A 17259-nucleotide genomic window follows, 5' to 3' on the forward strand; every position below is an offset into this window, starting at 1 on the left:
GAGCCGCCCCTGAATGTGAGTGCAGAGCCACAGTGTAGGTTTGCTGTGCAGGTGCTTGAAAACATTCTCACTCAAAATGATACAAAACAGCAAGAAAAACAGTTTGACACCTCCACACACACACACACACACACATGCACACACTCATGTGAGCACAGTGTTCTCTCCACTTCTGTATGAACCTGCATCAGTTATTATGGGCGTTGGAAGCAGCACCCTCTGTGACGACACAAACACAACGTGAAGTAACCACAGGCTGGGTGGAGCCGGCAGTTCACAACTGAAACACCATCATTTGGCAACAGACTGGAGATAACCATCACTTTGTGGTTGTTGTTGCCATCAACACTTGGCTGGCTGCTTGGCAAGATGAATTGGATTGACTAATTGTGCCGTTTAACCTTCAGACCTGCTGACACAGGCAGCCCGTCACCAGTTAGGTCATTATTTCATCCTCACTCTGATGACTTTAAATATGACAGAAATACAGAAGTAGCAGCCTTGTGTGGCGTGTGTGTGCATCAGAGTGTGTGTGTGTGTGTGTGTGTGTGTGGTTCTTGTTTCACACACTGCATCTGTGGGAGTATGAGGAAGTAGCTTTTTGAATGTTGCAGTGGATGTCTTGTAGGTCGCTGGCTGCTGTTGGCTCTGACCGTCTGAGTGCTGTGTGATGGCTGCAGTCTGAGGGAGGTCAACCTGTGGATTTTAACGACACACACGCACATAAACACACACACTCTCTGGACGCTGGACACCTGAGGAGGAGAGGAGGCCCTCTGGAACAATGGTACTGTACCACACCTTCATTTGCTATCTCTCACATACCTTTCTACAGCTGTAACCTGTGTGCGTGTGTGTGTCTGTACACTCCTAAAACTAAAGCTGTTGTTTGTTACCTTCACACACATTACAGGTGATCACACGTTTTTACTCTTGATGCTCTGTTTCCAGCACTTTCAAGGCAGTTTTTTGTCTGTAAAACTGACATCAGCTCTTGATTAACTGCATTTCATTTTTACCTGACGAGTCGTAAGAGGGTATTTTGTGGTTTAAAGTTAGTTTTGACATGTTAAAGGATGTGGCAGTGTCTTCAAGTTAAAATTCAGCTTCTTCTCAGCAGCAGCAGCAGCAGCAGCAGCAGCAGCAGCAGCAGAGTTTCCTCTTTTTCAGGATGAGCCCTTTCATTGAGCCTCAAGGCAGCTCAAATACACTGATTGCATTGTTGTGTTATTTTGATTTATGAGTATAATGTGGATTTGGACCTGTGACATTAAGATTTCAACTGTATGCAGAGCAAAGATGCACATATAATACATTCAGTGCAGGTGTCCATGTTAAAATAAGAAGAACAAAGACATTATATTGAATATATTTTTACATTTTTGAGCTGTTGTGTAATCTCTAGAGTGCTGAAAGCAGCCCTGGCAGTGCCGGCTGTGAGCAGCAGGCAGTTGCAGGAAGAGAACCGGTAGCATGTACAAAGTTTGTATGGTTTCACAAGAGGCAGAGATGAGGTGTGAGAGGGGGAAGTGGACTACAGGAGAGGCCTGTAGTTGCTGTCACAACACTTCCTCCTTGCACACAGAGTGGCCCAGACTCACTCAGTCTTACTGTTTTAGTCAGAAGCATGCAGCTAAAAGTCTTAAAGTTTTATTTATTTTATAGATTTAAGGCTGAGGATCTCATAAATGTGATGATTAATGTAAATGACACTATTTCTGCTTCGTTCTGTAACACTTTTATGTTTTTAAACACTTGTCCCATCATCATTTAGCTAATATCCTTTCAAAATAAGAGTCACACATGAGATGCAGGCAAAGGTGTAGTCAAAAAAAAAAGGACCCGAGGAGGCTGCTTGGACACAACTGTCCATTTAAATGTCACTGATGTGCTCACAGTGAGGAAACAAAGCATGAAGTAACATCGTGTCATTACCCTAAAAGTGTTTAAGATCAGAGTGAAAACACTGACAGTTACATTATCTGCACATTTTGGAGATCTTCACCTTTAAATCTACTAAATATAAATTAGTCTAGATAGACAGAAATAACTGCTGTGAAGTGTGACAGGTGTCAGAGGGTCAGACCAGATCACACACAGGATTTTTTTTTTCTCAACAACCGTGCTCAAAGTTCCGGTTTGATGCGATGAGGTTTTTGAGATCTCAGCTGGTGTGACTTCTGCCAAAACCACAGTTTGACAGAGGTGACTGGCATTTTGTTTGTGGTTTTCAAAGCATCTTTAATTTACATTTTCAGCTCCATAGCAAAATGTTTCGAGAAACTGTTAAGTGTCTAATGAGTAGAAAGTGTTTCTCAATCAAAACTGCTCACAGTGACCTCACTGGATCTTCCCAATTATCACACACTGTTTTGTCTGGCAGTGGTTGTTGCTGGTGGGTTATGTACTGTTGATGCTTTGAGCACCAAAAACAAAATGGCTACAGGTATAGGTGACTTTTTCTCAGGTGTGTCACAGTCCACGGGCCATTTTTCACCAAAATAAAGTTCCCTGCAGTAACTTTGTGCAACAATTTTACACTGAACACCTTTGAAAGCTACAAAGTGCTTCACAGGAAAGCACCATGACAAACCAATGAAACATCAGACATGATTGGGACAGTTGGAAGAGGATGGATTTTAACAGGATGGCTGTTCCAGAGATCATGACAGTTTTAAGTCCAGAATAAATACAAAAAGCTTGTAGTCAAGGATGAGTGCAGCTCAAATGATTTAAACTGATTTTTATTTCTATAAACTGTGTATCTGCCTATGATCCTTGGACAAACTGGTGAAGTTGTAACGAGAATCCAAGAACCAGGTCTGACTGTGTGTTCAGACAGAATTTGAAGCCAGTTTTGGAAGCAGCGCTGTTACATAGAAAGTCAGTGACCCATAGTTTAAGGGTTGTGCCAGTTGGTATACCGGCTTTCTGTCCAAACACGCCTCAAGAATCACCTGTTAATAAACATAAATGTATTTGCATATATATCATGTGACTCTCAACACTCCTGTCATGACATGAGAAGACATTAATTGTTGCTTGTTAAGATGTTCAGCTGATTTAATTTCACTGAGAGGTGGAGGGTTTATCACAATAATACATACATTAAAAGGAGAATGGACAGACTTATACGAGAAGCAGCAAAATATTTTGTTATCACTATTTTACACTTGACCATGTCTTATCTTCTGATCTAAATGTTAGTGATGGGGATTTTAAACTACTGAGGCTATGTTGTTCTTGATCTTGTTAAAAAATATGTCTGGTTATAGCCTGAATTGTTTTTCTTTTCTTTTTCAAGATATGTTTTTGGGCATTTTAGCCTTTAATCGATAGGACAGATAAGTGTGAAGGAGGGAGAGAGAGGGGGAATGACATGCAGCAAAGGGCCACAGGCTGGAGTTGAACCCGGGCCGCTGCAGCAACAGCCTTGTACATGGGGCGCCTGCTCTATCCACTAAGCCACCGATGCCCCGAATTGTTTTTATTTTCAACAATTTCCATAGAAAAAAAACCAAATCATTAACTGATCCTGCTACAACCCAGACACCATTATATTGGCGTTGTGTGTTTCTGCAAACCATGGATACATAACATTCAAACTATACATTTCAACAATGTTGTTAACATTTGGTTTAGGCAAAATAACCACTTGGTTATGGTTGGGAATATGGACAGATTATGAGCAATACCTCTCTTTGTTTTGTATCTCTTTGTAGTAGTTTTTATCTCTTCATAGTCGTTTTGTGTCACTTTGTAGTTCCTAACATCTCTTTGTGGTCCCTTTGCATCTCTTCCTGGTCGGTATATGCCTCTAAGAGTGACATTTTGCAGCTGAAGGCCAGAGGCACCCCTGACAGTTTGGGCCCCTGGGCCTGTGCCCAGTAGGCCCGCTCAGTAATCCATCTATTGTTAGGAAAAGATCATATTCTAGTTTAAAATACTTTCTTTTGGCACTATCTCGACAGATAACGCAGGAATTTCCTGGTATAAAAGAATCACTTTTCTTTGCACTATATTGGCTATGGAATGACAGCAACAGATTGCTAAAAAAACACCTCAGTTTGGTGAGTAAAGAGCTGCTAAAACACAACTGGTGTCGCTGTTGGTGCCAAACAGTGATCTGCAGTGATGTGCAAATTGGCAGGCGTCTTGCCCCGGAGTCACACCATCCATCCATCATTCGCCCATCCTCTGTGACAAAGTCAGCTCATATGTTACATTCCTTTAGATACATTGATATGATACGTATGAAACGTACAACTGTAACATATTCATGGTCTGCAGAAACATACAATGCCCATTTTTGCTTGTAGCAACTGTGCTGCATCCTAACAAGTAAAACCTGATACAGCTCAAGTGCCATTAAAGCTCCACTGCTGTCCAAAAACTATCAAAAACAATAAGGAATCATACTGTTACACTAAGATACATTTTTCTTCATACACACACATTGTAATTTATTTTGAGTTAACCCCCTATACACTGTCCTGCTGCTGCAAATACTCACTACAGCCTAACTGTGTATTTATACGCCTCTGAAAATAGTCCCTACCAAATACACTGTTTACTGCTATTTTACAACATTAACTGAAAGCTACAGCACTTGGCTGTTTTAATACTTCTTTCTGCCTTTGTTTCAAATGAAACTTTATATTTGTGACTTATTTTTAAAGGTTTATATCTTTAGTAGTAACTAATGCACGTTGGACTAAGAGCCACAGGCAGTGTAGCGAAGTCTGTGAAAAGAAGAAACGCACGGCCTTTTTTTTTTTAAGAGATTTGTTGTGAATAAGAAAATTATGGAATAAAAACAAATTGCCACTTTAAGTGTATGAGATATATTTACTGTAGTTCAACCCACTGACAAAAACATTTACAGACTGCTTTTGGTTTCACATGTTTTAATTAGATTTACACTCAAGACTTTGGTCTGAAATTCCCCTTAAGGAAATTTAAAATTAGAAGTAAAAATACCCACTGAATAACACCAAGTGTCACATATACTGTTAACAATGCATCTTATTTAAGTTATGGTAAACGCTTCTTTTTCACATTTCCCTAAAACTATAGTCGGACGTATCCGATATCTTAAAGCCCCATGCTTGGCTTCATGACACTAGTTTGTACTGATGTTTTATTTTAATCATTCAAGAAACTAAAGTCATTTTACAGAGAAATAAGTGGACAAGAAAAATGAAGTGAAAGACATCGCCTGAACCGTTTAAACTTGTGCTGTCTCCAACTGTAAGTGATGTTGGACAGCCATGATGCTAATAACACATGCGCTAACATGAAACAGATGTTTAAAGGTTTGTTGTGCAGCTCTTTCATTTATAATGTCATGGTTTGTCTTTGTTTTGTTCTTTTGGTCTGAGGTGCAGCACATGAAGTGCACCTGTAAGCTTCTCCTGTGTAGCAGTAAATGTTAGTCAGAGCCCCAGACCACAGCCCAACCACCATGCCAATGACAAGACCTGTTAGACTTCACACATCAAACCGACCAGTGTCTTTTAGGAAAAACTTTGACACAGGAGACACGTTTACTTCAGGGTTCACTATAAGAAGGTGTCAACCAAAAACTGTAACACACACATCATTTCACTCACAACAGTCATTAAGTTAAAGCTCTTGTCGTTGGCGTTGTGTGATCGGATGCTGCTTATATATAGTCAGGCACATTACAAAGTTTGACAGTGCTTCTCTAAAAATGTCCAACTTAGAAAATGAGCTCACCTCATCTGTGACCTGTTACTTGGCAACCAGCCCCGGCTTCCTGTAATGGCAACCACAGTAGGTTATGTTCTTAAAACATGACTGCATTGATGCCAAACTTGTCTTTGTCTTTTATCTGCTCTATAAATGAAAGAGAAAAGAGAAAGAAAAGAGAGCAAGAGAAAAAGATAAATACATAACAGATATTTAAAAACACATATCATGATCGACATAGCAGGGCCCCACCTTCTCAATAATTCCTTCCCCTGGAGCCTCAAGTTATGTTATTTTTGACATATTATGGAGTAACCACAAACACTCTACCCAGGACTGAAGTGGTGGTACAGCTGGGTTTTAACAGATCTATGGTAATTTCCTCAATTGCTGCAACCACAGGAGGATCCAAAACAGATATGAGTGATTTCTGTTCTCAGTTCGTGCAAGGAAAACTCCCACTAGAGCAACCAGTGGTTCTTTGGGGATCTTGATTTTGAAAATGGAATTGAGAGCTCTATTAATTTCATCTCAATAACACATCAGTTGTTAAATAATCAGAAAGTACAGACAAAATTAGAATCCATTTTTCCACAATTGCTGCTTGCTATAATTCTGCTGGTTCCATAAACTTAAAGGCACATATTTAAGATACAAATAAGCTGAATTCAACGAGCAGAGCCTGAGATATAATGACTTTTAGTCTCAAGTGGGTCAAGCCCCAGAAGTACTTGATTCATTACAGCATTTTTGCTTCGACTTTCCTTAAATGTTTCAGCAAAAAGCATTTTAGTCTATAAGCTGAAATGTATTAAAACTTTGGAGCGGTCAATCCCGAGCCACAGAGGACTTAATAGTCGTACTTCTCATGACAAGTGAACTGAACGCCATGTGTAAAATCAGAGGTGTGTCCCTTTAAACTATTCACCATAAGACATGGTACTGTGTCCCTACCATTATTCTACTAAACAAGAATTAAGTTTAACAGAAAGCAGCATCTCAACCACATGTTGAATTTCTCTCTTTGTCTCTCTGGTGTGTGGTTCAGGCGAAGTACCACTGGCAGAGTCAAAATGTCAAGCAAAGCGGGGTGGACGACATGGTCCTGCTGTCCAAGATCACTGAGGACGCCATCGTGGAAAACCTCAAGAAAAGATACATGGACGACTACATCTTTGTATCCTGACATTTACAGTTTTTATTATTTCACTTTAGTTTTTTTTTATTATTATTGTTTTATTTTGTTGGGCTGTTTTTAAAGTTGTGGCAGTTGTCACAAATATTGATTTTAATTTTAGCACTTTAACTACACAGACAATAGGAAGATTAGCAACAGTTACAACAGAGGCTAATTGACATAAAAAAAAAAAAAGAATTCAAAGTCTTGTTTAGATCCCCATGGGCAGGAAGTCCTATTGTTAGAGGGACAGGAAGTTTAGCTATTATGTGACAACAGTGTGACTCTTTGTCATTAGAGCCCGGCCTCATGCCTACCTTAAACTTTTATTACTCAAAAGCACCAGAAACCTGAGAGATTAAAGAAAATTTAACTTGGTGACACATGGGCCATCAGTGTTGTGCACCTGGTTCCATGTTTGTCAAACACATTTCCTTCCATGGTCACACAAAGTCCCTTACTGTCACGCTAAAACATCCGTCTTCTCATTAATATTCCGACACAAAAACAGAAATATACAGTCCGACAACCGACCAAACATATAAGGGCATAAATACAATGAATTCACTCTTCCTCTTCTGCATTCACTGTGTGACTCAACAGCTCACTTCCGTCTTCTCTGAGCACAGTTGAACATTAAACCCATATTTAGAGTCAGGAAACAAAATTCACATCAAATCCGCAAGCAAGAGCAGCTGACGTCACCTCAACTAAAACTCCACTGCAGCAATAAGTCACCATTACAAGGGAGGTGTGACTATTAGTGGATCATCAATCATTAACTATTGATCAGCTTGCTTATGTTTTGAGTTGCCATGTAGTCAGTCGACATTAAGTCAGGGGTTACTCCTCTGAATAGCTTTGACATTTAAGGAAGTGCTTTTATCACAGAAATCAGGAGACTGTTTAACCCTCAAGTAACAGTCAGGTATGTAGCACAGGTTTTTAGAGGCACTGAAGTCATGGTGGACTCATGAGCTCAGTGTATCCAACACCAGAATATAATCTGTAATTTATTAACCTGACCAGCAGCATCACTCAGATGGTGATGTCAGTGTGTTAGTCAGCCCCACCACTTTGGTTTCGACTTCAACATTTCAACAACTGTGTGGTGGATTACTAATAAATTTGGTACGCACTTAAAGTTCCCAGAGAACGAACCATGATGACTGTGGCGATCCCCTGACCTTTCCTCTAAGGCCACCATGAGGTTGACATATGTTGGTTTGAGGGAAATATCTGAACAACCACTGGACAGTTTGCCATTTATAGTCAAAACATTTTTTGATCCCTTAACTTTTATTCTTGTGTCAAACCCTTATTAGTTTCAGCCATAGTTACCAACAGAATGGTAGTATCATGAACACTGCTAACATGGCTGTAGATTGGGGGTCAGCAACCTTGAGCATGCGTGCCACCATTGGCATGCAGTAGCTCAACCAATGGCACACTAACATAAGTGGGATAATAAGTGAAAATGAAAGCGTTAGATAGCTGATTTAAAAGAAGCCTCTGTATTTAGTATCACACTTGATGTGAAAGACATACCACATTTGGCACTCAAGGTAAGATGCTGTGATTTGATTTTAAGTGAGGAGCTCTGTTGCATACAACCAGTGCCTCACACAACAAAAGGTTAGTTCAGTCAGGAGAGACCTTTTCGGGTGAATTTTGATTTATATAATTTATTTTTCTTAGTTTCTGCCTCAAGCGAGGGAGTTCAAATATCTCATGGTCTTGTTCATGAGTGAGGGTTGAATGGAGCGGAGATGGATCGGCAGTTTAGTGTGGCTTCTGCAGTGATGCAGAGGGAGCTGAGCCAGAAGGTGAAGCTTCCAATTTACTGGTCCATCTACGTCCCAGCCCTCACCTACGGTCATGAGCTCTGGATAGTAATCGAAAGAATGAAATCGCAGATACAAGCAGCCGAAATAAGTTTCCTGTGGCTGGGCTCAGCCTTAGAGATAGGGTAAGGAGCTTGGACACCCGGAGGGACCTCGGAGTAGAGCTGCTGCTCCTTCACATTGAAAGGGGTCAGTTGACGTGGTTCGGGCATCTGATCAAGATGCCTCCTGGATGCCTCCTGCTGGAGGTGTTTGGGGCATGTCCCACTGGTAGGAGGCCCCGGGGCAGACCCAGAACACGCTGGAGGAATTACATATCTCATCTGGCCTGGGAACACCTTGGGGTCCCCCAGGAGGAGCTGGAAAGCGTTGCTGGGGAGAGGGATGTCTGGGGTGCTTTGCTCAGCCTGCTGCCTCCCACGACCCGGTCCTGGGTAAGCGGATGAAAATGGATGGATGGATGGATGGATGGATGGATATTATTTATTCCATAGCATACAATAAAGATGAATAGTGAAAAGTTCTTTGGTGATTAGACCCCATCATGACGTGTATGTTTACATGTTAGAGATGGCATTGTCAGTTTTGGAATATTCCCCCCTGATGGAGACTAGACATGGGTGGTGGAGTTGAGGAGAGGGATGACGGAGGGATGAGGATGAGATCAGGAGCAGGACTGGGCAGTGGATGTGCTGAAGACTGGAGGTGAATGTGGTGGAGTGGGGTTGCATGTGATCGTCCTGAAATGACGACTGACAAGAGCAGAGAGGAAAATGGTCAGCTGATAGTCGAAGCTGGAATGAAGCAGAGATTTCTGGATGAAATGAGAGCGTGAAGTGTCTTCCTGACTGAACTTTTGCTAAGCTTCATGGCATCTAGCCTATGTTTGGCACACTGATTACCAAGAAAATGCAAAAATGGCACTACATATCAAAAAGGTTGCTGACCCCTGTTTTAGACTAGAGACTAAAGACATCCACGTCTAAAGAGCTTTGAGCTTATATTATGTAACTGTTAACCACATACACACATTTAGGGGACTCAAACCCTCACGTATGTTGCCAGAAAACACTGAGAACATGACCTTGATCCCCAGATAATGGCTGTTAGCTTATATGATGCTCCCTTAATACACTTTATTATACCAAAGCTTGCCACAACATCATTAAGCAATAGTGGCAGAGTTACGGGCAGAGATTATATCACTGATTGCTTAACTTAATTGTGAAAAGAGAGTTGACTGTCTGCTTCCTTTTAAAAGAGGAACATTACAGTGGCATTGGTGCTAGATTTAACTATAAGTACATAAACTGCTCAAATATCATGAGGTAGATACTAAAGCCTGATTGATCTTAGATGGCCAGTATTAGAGTATCGCAGACTTTAGTATTGGAAAAATTCTAATATACAGTACAGGCCAAAAGTTTGGACACACCTTCTCATTCAATGCGTTTTCTTTATTTTCATGACTGTTTACATTGTAGATTCTCACTGAAGGCATCAAAACTATGAATGAACACATGTGGAGTTATGTACTTAACAAAAAAAGGTGAAATAACTGAAAACATGTTTTATATTCTAGTTTCTTCAAAATAGCCACCCTTTGCTCTGATTACTGCTTTGCACACTCTTGGCATTCTCTCCATGAGCTTCAAGAGGTAGTCACCTGAAATGGTTTTCCAACAGTCTTGAAGGAGTTCCCAGAGGTGTTTAGCACTTGTTGGCCCCTTTGCCTTCACTCTGCGGTCCAGCTCACCCCAAACCATCTCGATTGGGTTCAGGTCCGGTGACTGTGGAGGCCAGGTCATCTGCCGCAGCACTCCATCACTCTCTTTCTTGGTCAAATAGCCTTTACACAGCCTGGAGGTGTGTTTGGGGTCATTGTCCTGTTGAAAAATAAATGATCGTCCAACTAAACGCAAACCGGATGGGATGGCATGTCGCTGCAGGATGCTGTGGTAGCCATGCTGGTTCAGTGTGCCTTCAATTTGAATAAATCCCCAACAGTGTCACCAGCAAAACACCCCCACACCATCACACCTCCTCCTCCATGCTTCACAGTGGGAACCAGGCATGTGGAATCCATCCGTTCACCTTTTCTGCGTCTCACAAAGACACGGCGGTTGGAACCAAAGATCTGAAATTTGGACTCATCAGACCAAAGCACAGATTTCCACTGGTCTAATGTCCATTCCTTGTGTTTCTTGGCCCAAACAAATCTCTTCTGCTTGTTGCCTCTCCTTAGCAGTGGTTTCCTAGCAGCTATTTGACCATGAAGGCCTGATTGGCGCAGTCTCCTCTTAACAGTTGTTCTAGAGATGGGTCTGCTGCTAGAACTCTGTGTGGCATTCATCTGGTCTCTGATCTGAGCTGCTGTTAACTTGCCATTTCTGAGGCTGGTGACTCGGATGAACTTATCCTCAGAAGCAGAGGTGACTCTTGGTCTTCCTTTCCTGGGTCGGTCCTCATGTGTGCCAGTTTCATTGTAGCGCTTGATGGTTTTTGCGAGTCCACTTGGGGACACATTTAAAGTTTTTGCAATTTTCCGGACTGACTGACCTTCATTTCTTAAAGTAATGATGGCCACTCGTTTTTCTTTAGTTAGCTGATTGGTTCTTGCCATAATATGAATTTTAACAGTTGTCCAATAGGGCTGTCGGCTGTGTATTAACCTGACTTCTGCACAACACAACTGATGGTCCCAACCCCATTGATAAAGCAAGAAATTCCACTAATTAACCCTGATAAGGCACACCTGTGAAGTGGAAACCATTTCAGGTGACTACCTCTTGAAGCTCATGGAGAGAATGCCAAGAGTGTGCAAAGCAGTAATCAGAGCAAAAGGTGGCTATTTTGAAAAACTAGAATATAAAACATGTTTTCAGTTATTTCACCCTTTTTTTGTTAAGTACATAACTCCACATGTGTTCATTCATAGTTTTGATGCCTTCAGTGAGAATCTACAATGTAAATAGTCATGAAAATAAAGAAAACGCATTGACTGAGAAGGTGTGTCCAAACTTTTGGCCTGTACTGTATGTCTTAGCTACATCACAGGACATCAGCTATTTCATAGAAAAATACAAAACAACACTTAACCAAACAACTAAACCATACTGCAAATGCTACAAATCACATCAGACATTATGAAAAGTGGATTCATTGCATGTATCGCCACATTTATACAATTGCATTTGAGTCACCTTTCTTTATTAATTTAACAATAATGTTGTTTTAATTTCAATTTATGGCTATTTATCTATTTTTTTAATTTTATTTTATTTTTTAAATACAATAATTTTAAATATACTGTTTAAATAGATTTGACTTGACTTAAACCCCCTCAGTAAGTGTGTTAGTCACAAATATTCTATAAACCTAAAAGGTTTATTGCAAAAAGGTAAAAGGATGCTTATTGAAAATGTTTGTTTTGCACGTATTTATGTGAAAAAGTAACTGAATATATTATATACAAGATATTTAAAGCATCAGATTTTGATATCTGGCCTCAATAAGGCTCTATTGAAAATGTGCTAGAGGTGATTGACGTTCCTGAACTTTGCTGCTCAGACATACATCGGCCCTGTGTTGATATCAGTCAACCCGTTCAAGCAGATGCCCTACTTCACTGACAGAGAGATCGAACTTTACCAAGGAGCTGTGAGTAAAATGCTTCAGCATTTTACCAACAATACCCTGTAAATGTGTGGTGCTGTGGTTCACCGTGCTGTTGTGTTCTCCATTAACTTTCTCTTTGTCTCTGTAGGCTCAATATGAGAATCCACCCCACATCTACGCCTTGTCTGATAACATGTACAGAAACATGATGATTGATGGAGAGAATCAGTGTGTCATCATCAGGTGAACAGCCCTGTTCTCTGTCTGTGTCTTGCATTAGACTGTGTTAGTGTTGGTAGTTTAGGTGATATTAAGTTGTTTTGTGGTGTTGTGTCCTGTTTTTCATGGTGCTGTCATAGTGGTGAGAGCGGTGCTGGAAAGACAGTGGCCGCCAAATACATCATGGGTTACATTTCCAAAGTATCTGGAGGAGGATCGAAAGTTCAGGTAGAGACCACAAGTAATGAGTCAAAGGCACCTTTAAACTACTTGTGGTGTGCACTGTGGTAGGCAGGTATTTCTGTTGTGTCTCACACTGTCAGTGTTTGTCACTGTGTGTGTGTTGCAGCATGTGAAAGACATCATCCTACAGTCAAATCCTCTGCTGGAAGCTTTTGGTAACGCCAAGACTGTCCGCAACAACAACTCCAGTCGTTTTGTGAGTAAGATCTTCAACACCTACTGTAGAGGCCACTTAAAGATTTTAAATGAATTGAGAAATGTGCTCATGAATGCTTTTCTCCATTTACTCTCAATCTGACAAAACAGAAGCTTTCATATCACAGGACTAGATATGTTTAAAGGGACAGTTCACCCAAAAATGTCTGAACCTAAATTTAAAATCTTACCTGTGGTGCTATTTATCAGTCTGGATTGTTTTGGTGTGAGCTGCTGCATGTTGGACATATCGGCTGTTGGGATGTCTGCCTTCTCTGGAGTAAAATGGAAATAGATGGGACTCATCTTGTGGACCTCAGAGCACCAAAAAAAAAATAAAAAAAAATTGAAATCTCCTGCTAGCTCACCTAGCACCACTGAGCTAGTTAAGGTTATAAATTAACCTTGACTAGGTTGATGTTTACATCTCATGCTGTCATCCATGAGTAGATGCACACTTACTTCTGTGCAGTGATGCAGTTAGTGGGTGTAGCTCAGTGGAAAGAAAACGGTTCCTATGTAAAACTGCTCACAATAAGGTCTGTGGATTATCTTGATTAACTAGGTTGATTTTTTTTTAAAAGTTTTTTATTTTATTTTATTTATTTATTTTTACTTTGCGCACCACAGGCGGAGTGCTATCTGGTTCTGTTATATTGGAGAGAAGGCAGACATCTCTGCAGCCGATACCTTCAACACTTGGCAACTCACAAAAAAATCTAGACTGATAAATAGCACCACAAATAAGTGGAACAATATACAGTATTTTTTTGATTTTGGGTTGCACTGTCCCTTCAAGTTTAACCCATTAAACTAAATTTCTGTTTTTTTTAGCACGTTAATGACTTCTCGCACATGATGCGTTTAAAAAGTTGAGATTGATATCTAATTGTTTAACCTTGGAAACAGCAGTTAACCCAATAAAAATATTTTAATTATAGGTGAGCTCAGGTCAAGTACTATTTACAATTAACTTTATATCTCAATAAAAAGAATCACCTATTTAAAATAAAAAAAATATGTAAAGACATTAGCATTACAGATTTGTTTCATTTTGTTTTCATTTTTTGCTGTTGTCTGTGAATTAATTTTTTTTCCTTAGTAGCCCTCTAATTATTTTCTAAGATTATTGACTGATGTTTGTCCATGTAATATCAAAAATTAATTTAAAAACGTGTCCAAAAAGAGGTGACAATTTGTCTGACCAACAGTCCAAAGCACATTAGACAGAGAAATAAGCCAATCGTCTAAAATTTTTCCAAAAAATAACTTAATCAATTTAAGTAATTCTTAGAATGGTTTTCTGTTGATCAACTTATTGATCAATCAACTAATGATTTCAGCACTAATGGGAACATAATAACATCAACTGATCGTGTTATCCAAAGATCCGAAAGAGAAGCATTGACATCTTTGAGTGTTTTGAAAGTGTGCACTGACTGTAGAAAAGAGTAGCCTAAATAAACATGCCTTTCTGAAATATTCAAGAGCAAGTTGGTGTGTGATTGTTGCGTTTCAAAGCACAGCGGAAGCATTGTTTTCGCTAACAGCAGCATTGGTTTGATGCTGACAAAAATAAATTCCATTCTATCCCCCGTATTTTCTCATCAGTCATCAGTAGGGTCCTGATGCTCTAATTTCACACCTATAAACCACATCATGTGCATGTGTGCAACGCTAGTGCAAGACATCACTTTGTAAAGTTTCCTGTCACTGCACAAGTGATTTTGTGTACAGGTTAATGTTGTTAGGTGTATGCAGCTTATTCTCTGGATCATACAGATGTAACAACGATGGAAGTTTTTATCCGAAAAGATGCTGAACTGAGCTCGGTCTCACTCTGACAGTATTTATGTATGAAGCAAAGATTTATCTTAATTCACTTGTATTTACTGTTTACAATAAGGCTATAGAAGTGTGTTAGGATGAGTGTACAATAAGGGGAAGTTCTTCTTCCCACCCTGATTTTTTGCACCTGCCGAGTTAACCATATTTGACTACTGACAGGCTTTTTATTACCTATGACTTTTGCATCTACCAGGGGAAATACTTTGAGATTCAGTTCAGCAGAGGAGGAGAGCCAGACGGTGGCAAAATCTCAAACTTCCTGCTGGAGAAGTCGAGGGTGGTGAGCCAGAATGAGAATGAGAGAAACTTCCACATTTACTATCAGGTCAGAGGCTGAAGACAAACTTGCACAGAACATTCACAGTTGACTTAAAACACCTTAAAATAAACTTTTTCTTTGGAGAAGTACCGTTTGGATAAAATTCCTCTTTTTCAAAATCATGTTTAACTGCTCTTCTACCTGCACTGTTGCCTTCCAGCTGATGGAGGGCGCCAACGCTCAGCAGAAAGAGGGCCTGGGCATCATGACCCCAGACTACTACTACTACCTCAACCAGTCTGGGACCTACAAGGTGGATGGGACCAACGACAGCAAAGACTTCCAAGAGACTATGGTACATATATGCTGGAGAAAATCAGGGGACATGTCCCCCTCAATTTTTAGAACGTGTATTTGTCCTCCCCTCTTTTACTGTTGCTTTTGTCATAGTAAAAGTCCTCTGCTCCTTTTAATGTTTACACCATAAATTGAGGCAAGAAAGGCACAAACTGGTGCACGAAAAATCCACAGAATGAAGGAATTAAGTGTTTGTAACTCAAAACTTTTTTAGTAAAACTTACTTAATATGGTCTACTCATATGTACAAACAAAACCCAAAATTAAAAGTGTCAATAATGTTCAAAAAGACCATATTTATTAAGCGTTATTATTGGACAATGTGGCACTACCACCTTATAAAGCCCATACTGAGCAAAGCATAGATCTTAATTTATGTACAACTTCCTTAAACAGAAATCAGGAAGTTAATGATGGAAAACTCTTAATTAATGGTGAAGCAGTTGTAGAATATGGTCATACAAAATAAGACATTCGTAAGTGCTTTATAATGAGTTATAAAGATCCAATATGCTCCTATTATGCATGCTAATAAACACTTAACATTAAGTGTTAGCAAATACATTAATTTGGTTTTGATAGCCAAACATTTCCACTGAATCTGATCCACGCTTATTGCTCAAACTGCTGCCCTAATGTCTGCTTTTGTGTCGTGATCTCCAGGAAGCCATGCACGTCATTGGGATCCCAGGGGACATCCAGGCTCAGGTGCTGCAAATCGTCGCAGGCATCCTCCACCTGGGAAACATCAGCTTCATAGAGGCAGGCAACTATGGGCAAGTGGAGAGCACGGACTGTGAGTGAGACACATGCACATACATCATGGACACACATGGATTCACTTATCCATGCAGGTGCACAAACATTCCCACCTGGCATATGAGATGTCCCGTTTTCTCCCCGAGGGATATGAGTAAATTAGAGATCACCATGACAAAGCAGTCCCATGGCAAACACCCGGCTAATTGATGGAGACGGCGCACATCAGTCCCACCTTGTTTATTTTCTCCTTTGTTTGTTGCCTGGGGATTCCCTGCACAATAGATAATTGGTGTTTACATCCAGGATTGTTTTACCATTTTACCCTCCCACACTTGCTCCTACAATTTAAGCTACTGCAGACATTATTCAGTTAAATCTACATTTACTGCAGAAATATATTCTCAGGCAGTCTGTACACTTTTAATCTTGAAGCAGAACATATCTGAATCTTTATTATTAAGTGGCATTTAGGTATAACTGATACATTTGTGTTGATTTGAAATGAAACTTTGCTTTTGTTTGCCCCAGTGCTCGCCTTCCCCGCCTATCTGCTGGGCATCGACCCCAACCGCCTGCAGGACAAGCTGACCAGCCGGAAGATGGAGTCAAAGTGGGCAGGGAAGTCTGAGTCCATTAATGTGACCCTGAACCAGGAGCAAGCCACCTACACACGAGATGCCCTGGCCAAAGCCCTCTATGCACGACTCTTTGACTACCTGGTGGAGGTAGTCAAACTTTTAATTTCAGGAGCAACAAAATCTGATTTAATGAAACAAGGAAACATCCTCTATTTTCTATACATGTTCAGATAAAATAATTTGCACTTTACATTTCCCCTCTGCCTTTACCCTGTCTTTCTTCTCCAGGCTATAAATAAAGCCATCCAAAAACCATATGAAGAATTCAGTATCGGAGTACTTGACATTTACGGCTTTGAGATATTCCAGGTTGGTCCTCTTACAACGTACAGTCTCATATTATTTATAGGCAGCCACCAGAATAACAGATGTTAGTTTTACAGATGG

At 40.3% G+C, this 17259-nt stretch overlaps 1 protein-coding gene across 2 annotated transcripts in view; it reads left to right on the plus strand.

Annotated features, from left to right (window-relative positions):
* The first annotated feature begins 299 nt into the window (after positions 1–299).
* myo1f (myosin IF) overlaps positions 300–17259 on the plus strand; it is a 28742-nt gene continuing 11782 nt past the window's right edge. Inside the window, exons 1-12 of one of the 2 annotated variants that reach the window (XM_033620830.2) lie at positions 300–440; positions 629–787; positions 6761–6889; positions 12304–12393; positions 12500–12594; positions 12711–12798; positions 12920–13009; positions 15050–15181; positions 15336–15470; positions 16136–16268; positions 16763–16959; positions 17101–17181. In XM_033620830.2, coding sequence (XP_033476721.1) covers positions 785–787; positions 6761–6889; positions 12304–12393; positions 12500–12594; positions 12711–12798; positions 12920–13009; positions 15050–15181; positions 15336–15470; positions 16136–16268; positions 16763–16959; positions 17101–17181 — 1173 coding nt within the window. In that variant the 5' untranslated portion in view covers positions 300–440; positions 629–784. Of the gene's footprint in view, positions 441–573; positions 788–6760; positions 6890–12303; positions 12394–12499; positions 12595–12710; positions 12799–12919; positions 13010–15049; positions 15182–15335; positions 15471–16135; positions 16269–16762; positions 16960–17100; positions 17182–17259 lie in introns of those variants that run through there. The other variant, XM_033620828.2, reaches the window with a different exon arrangement.

This window comes from Epinephelus lanceolatus, chromosome 6 (genome assembly GCF_041903045.1).
Source record: "Epinephelus lanceolatus isolate andai-2023 chromosome 6, ASM4190304v1, whole genome shotgun sequence".
Lineage (NCBI taxonomy): Eukaryota > Metazoa > Chordata > Actinopteri > Perciformes > Serranidae > Epinephelus > Epinephelus lanceolatus.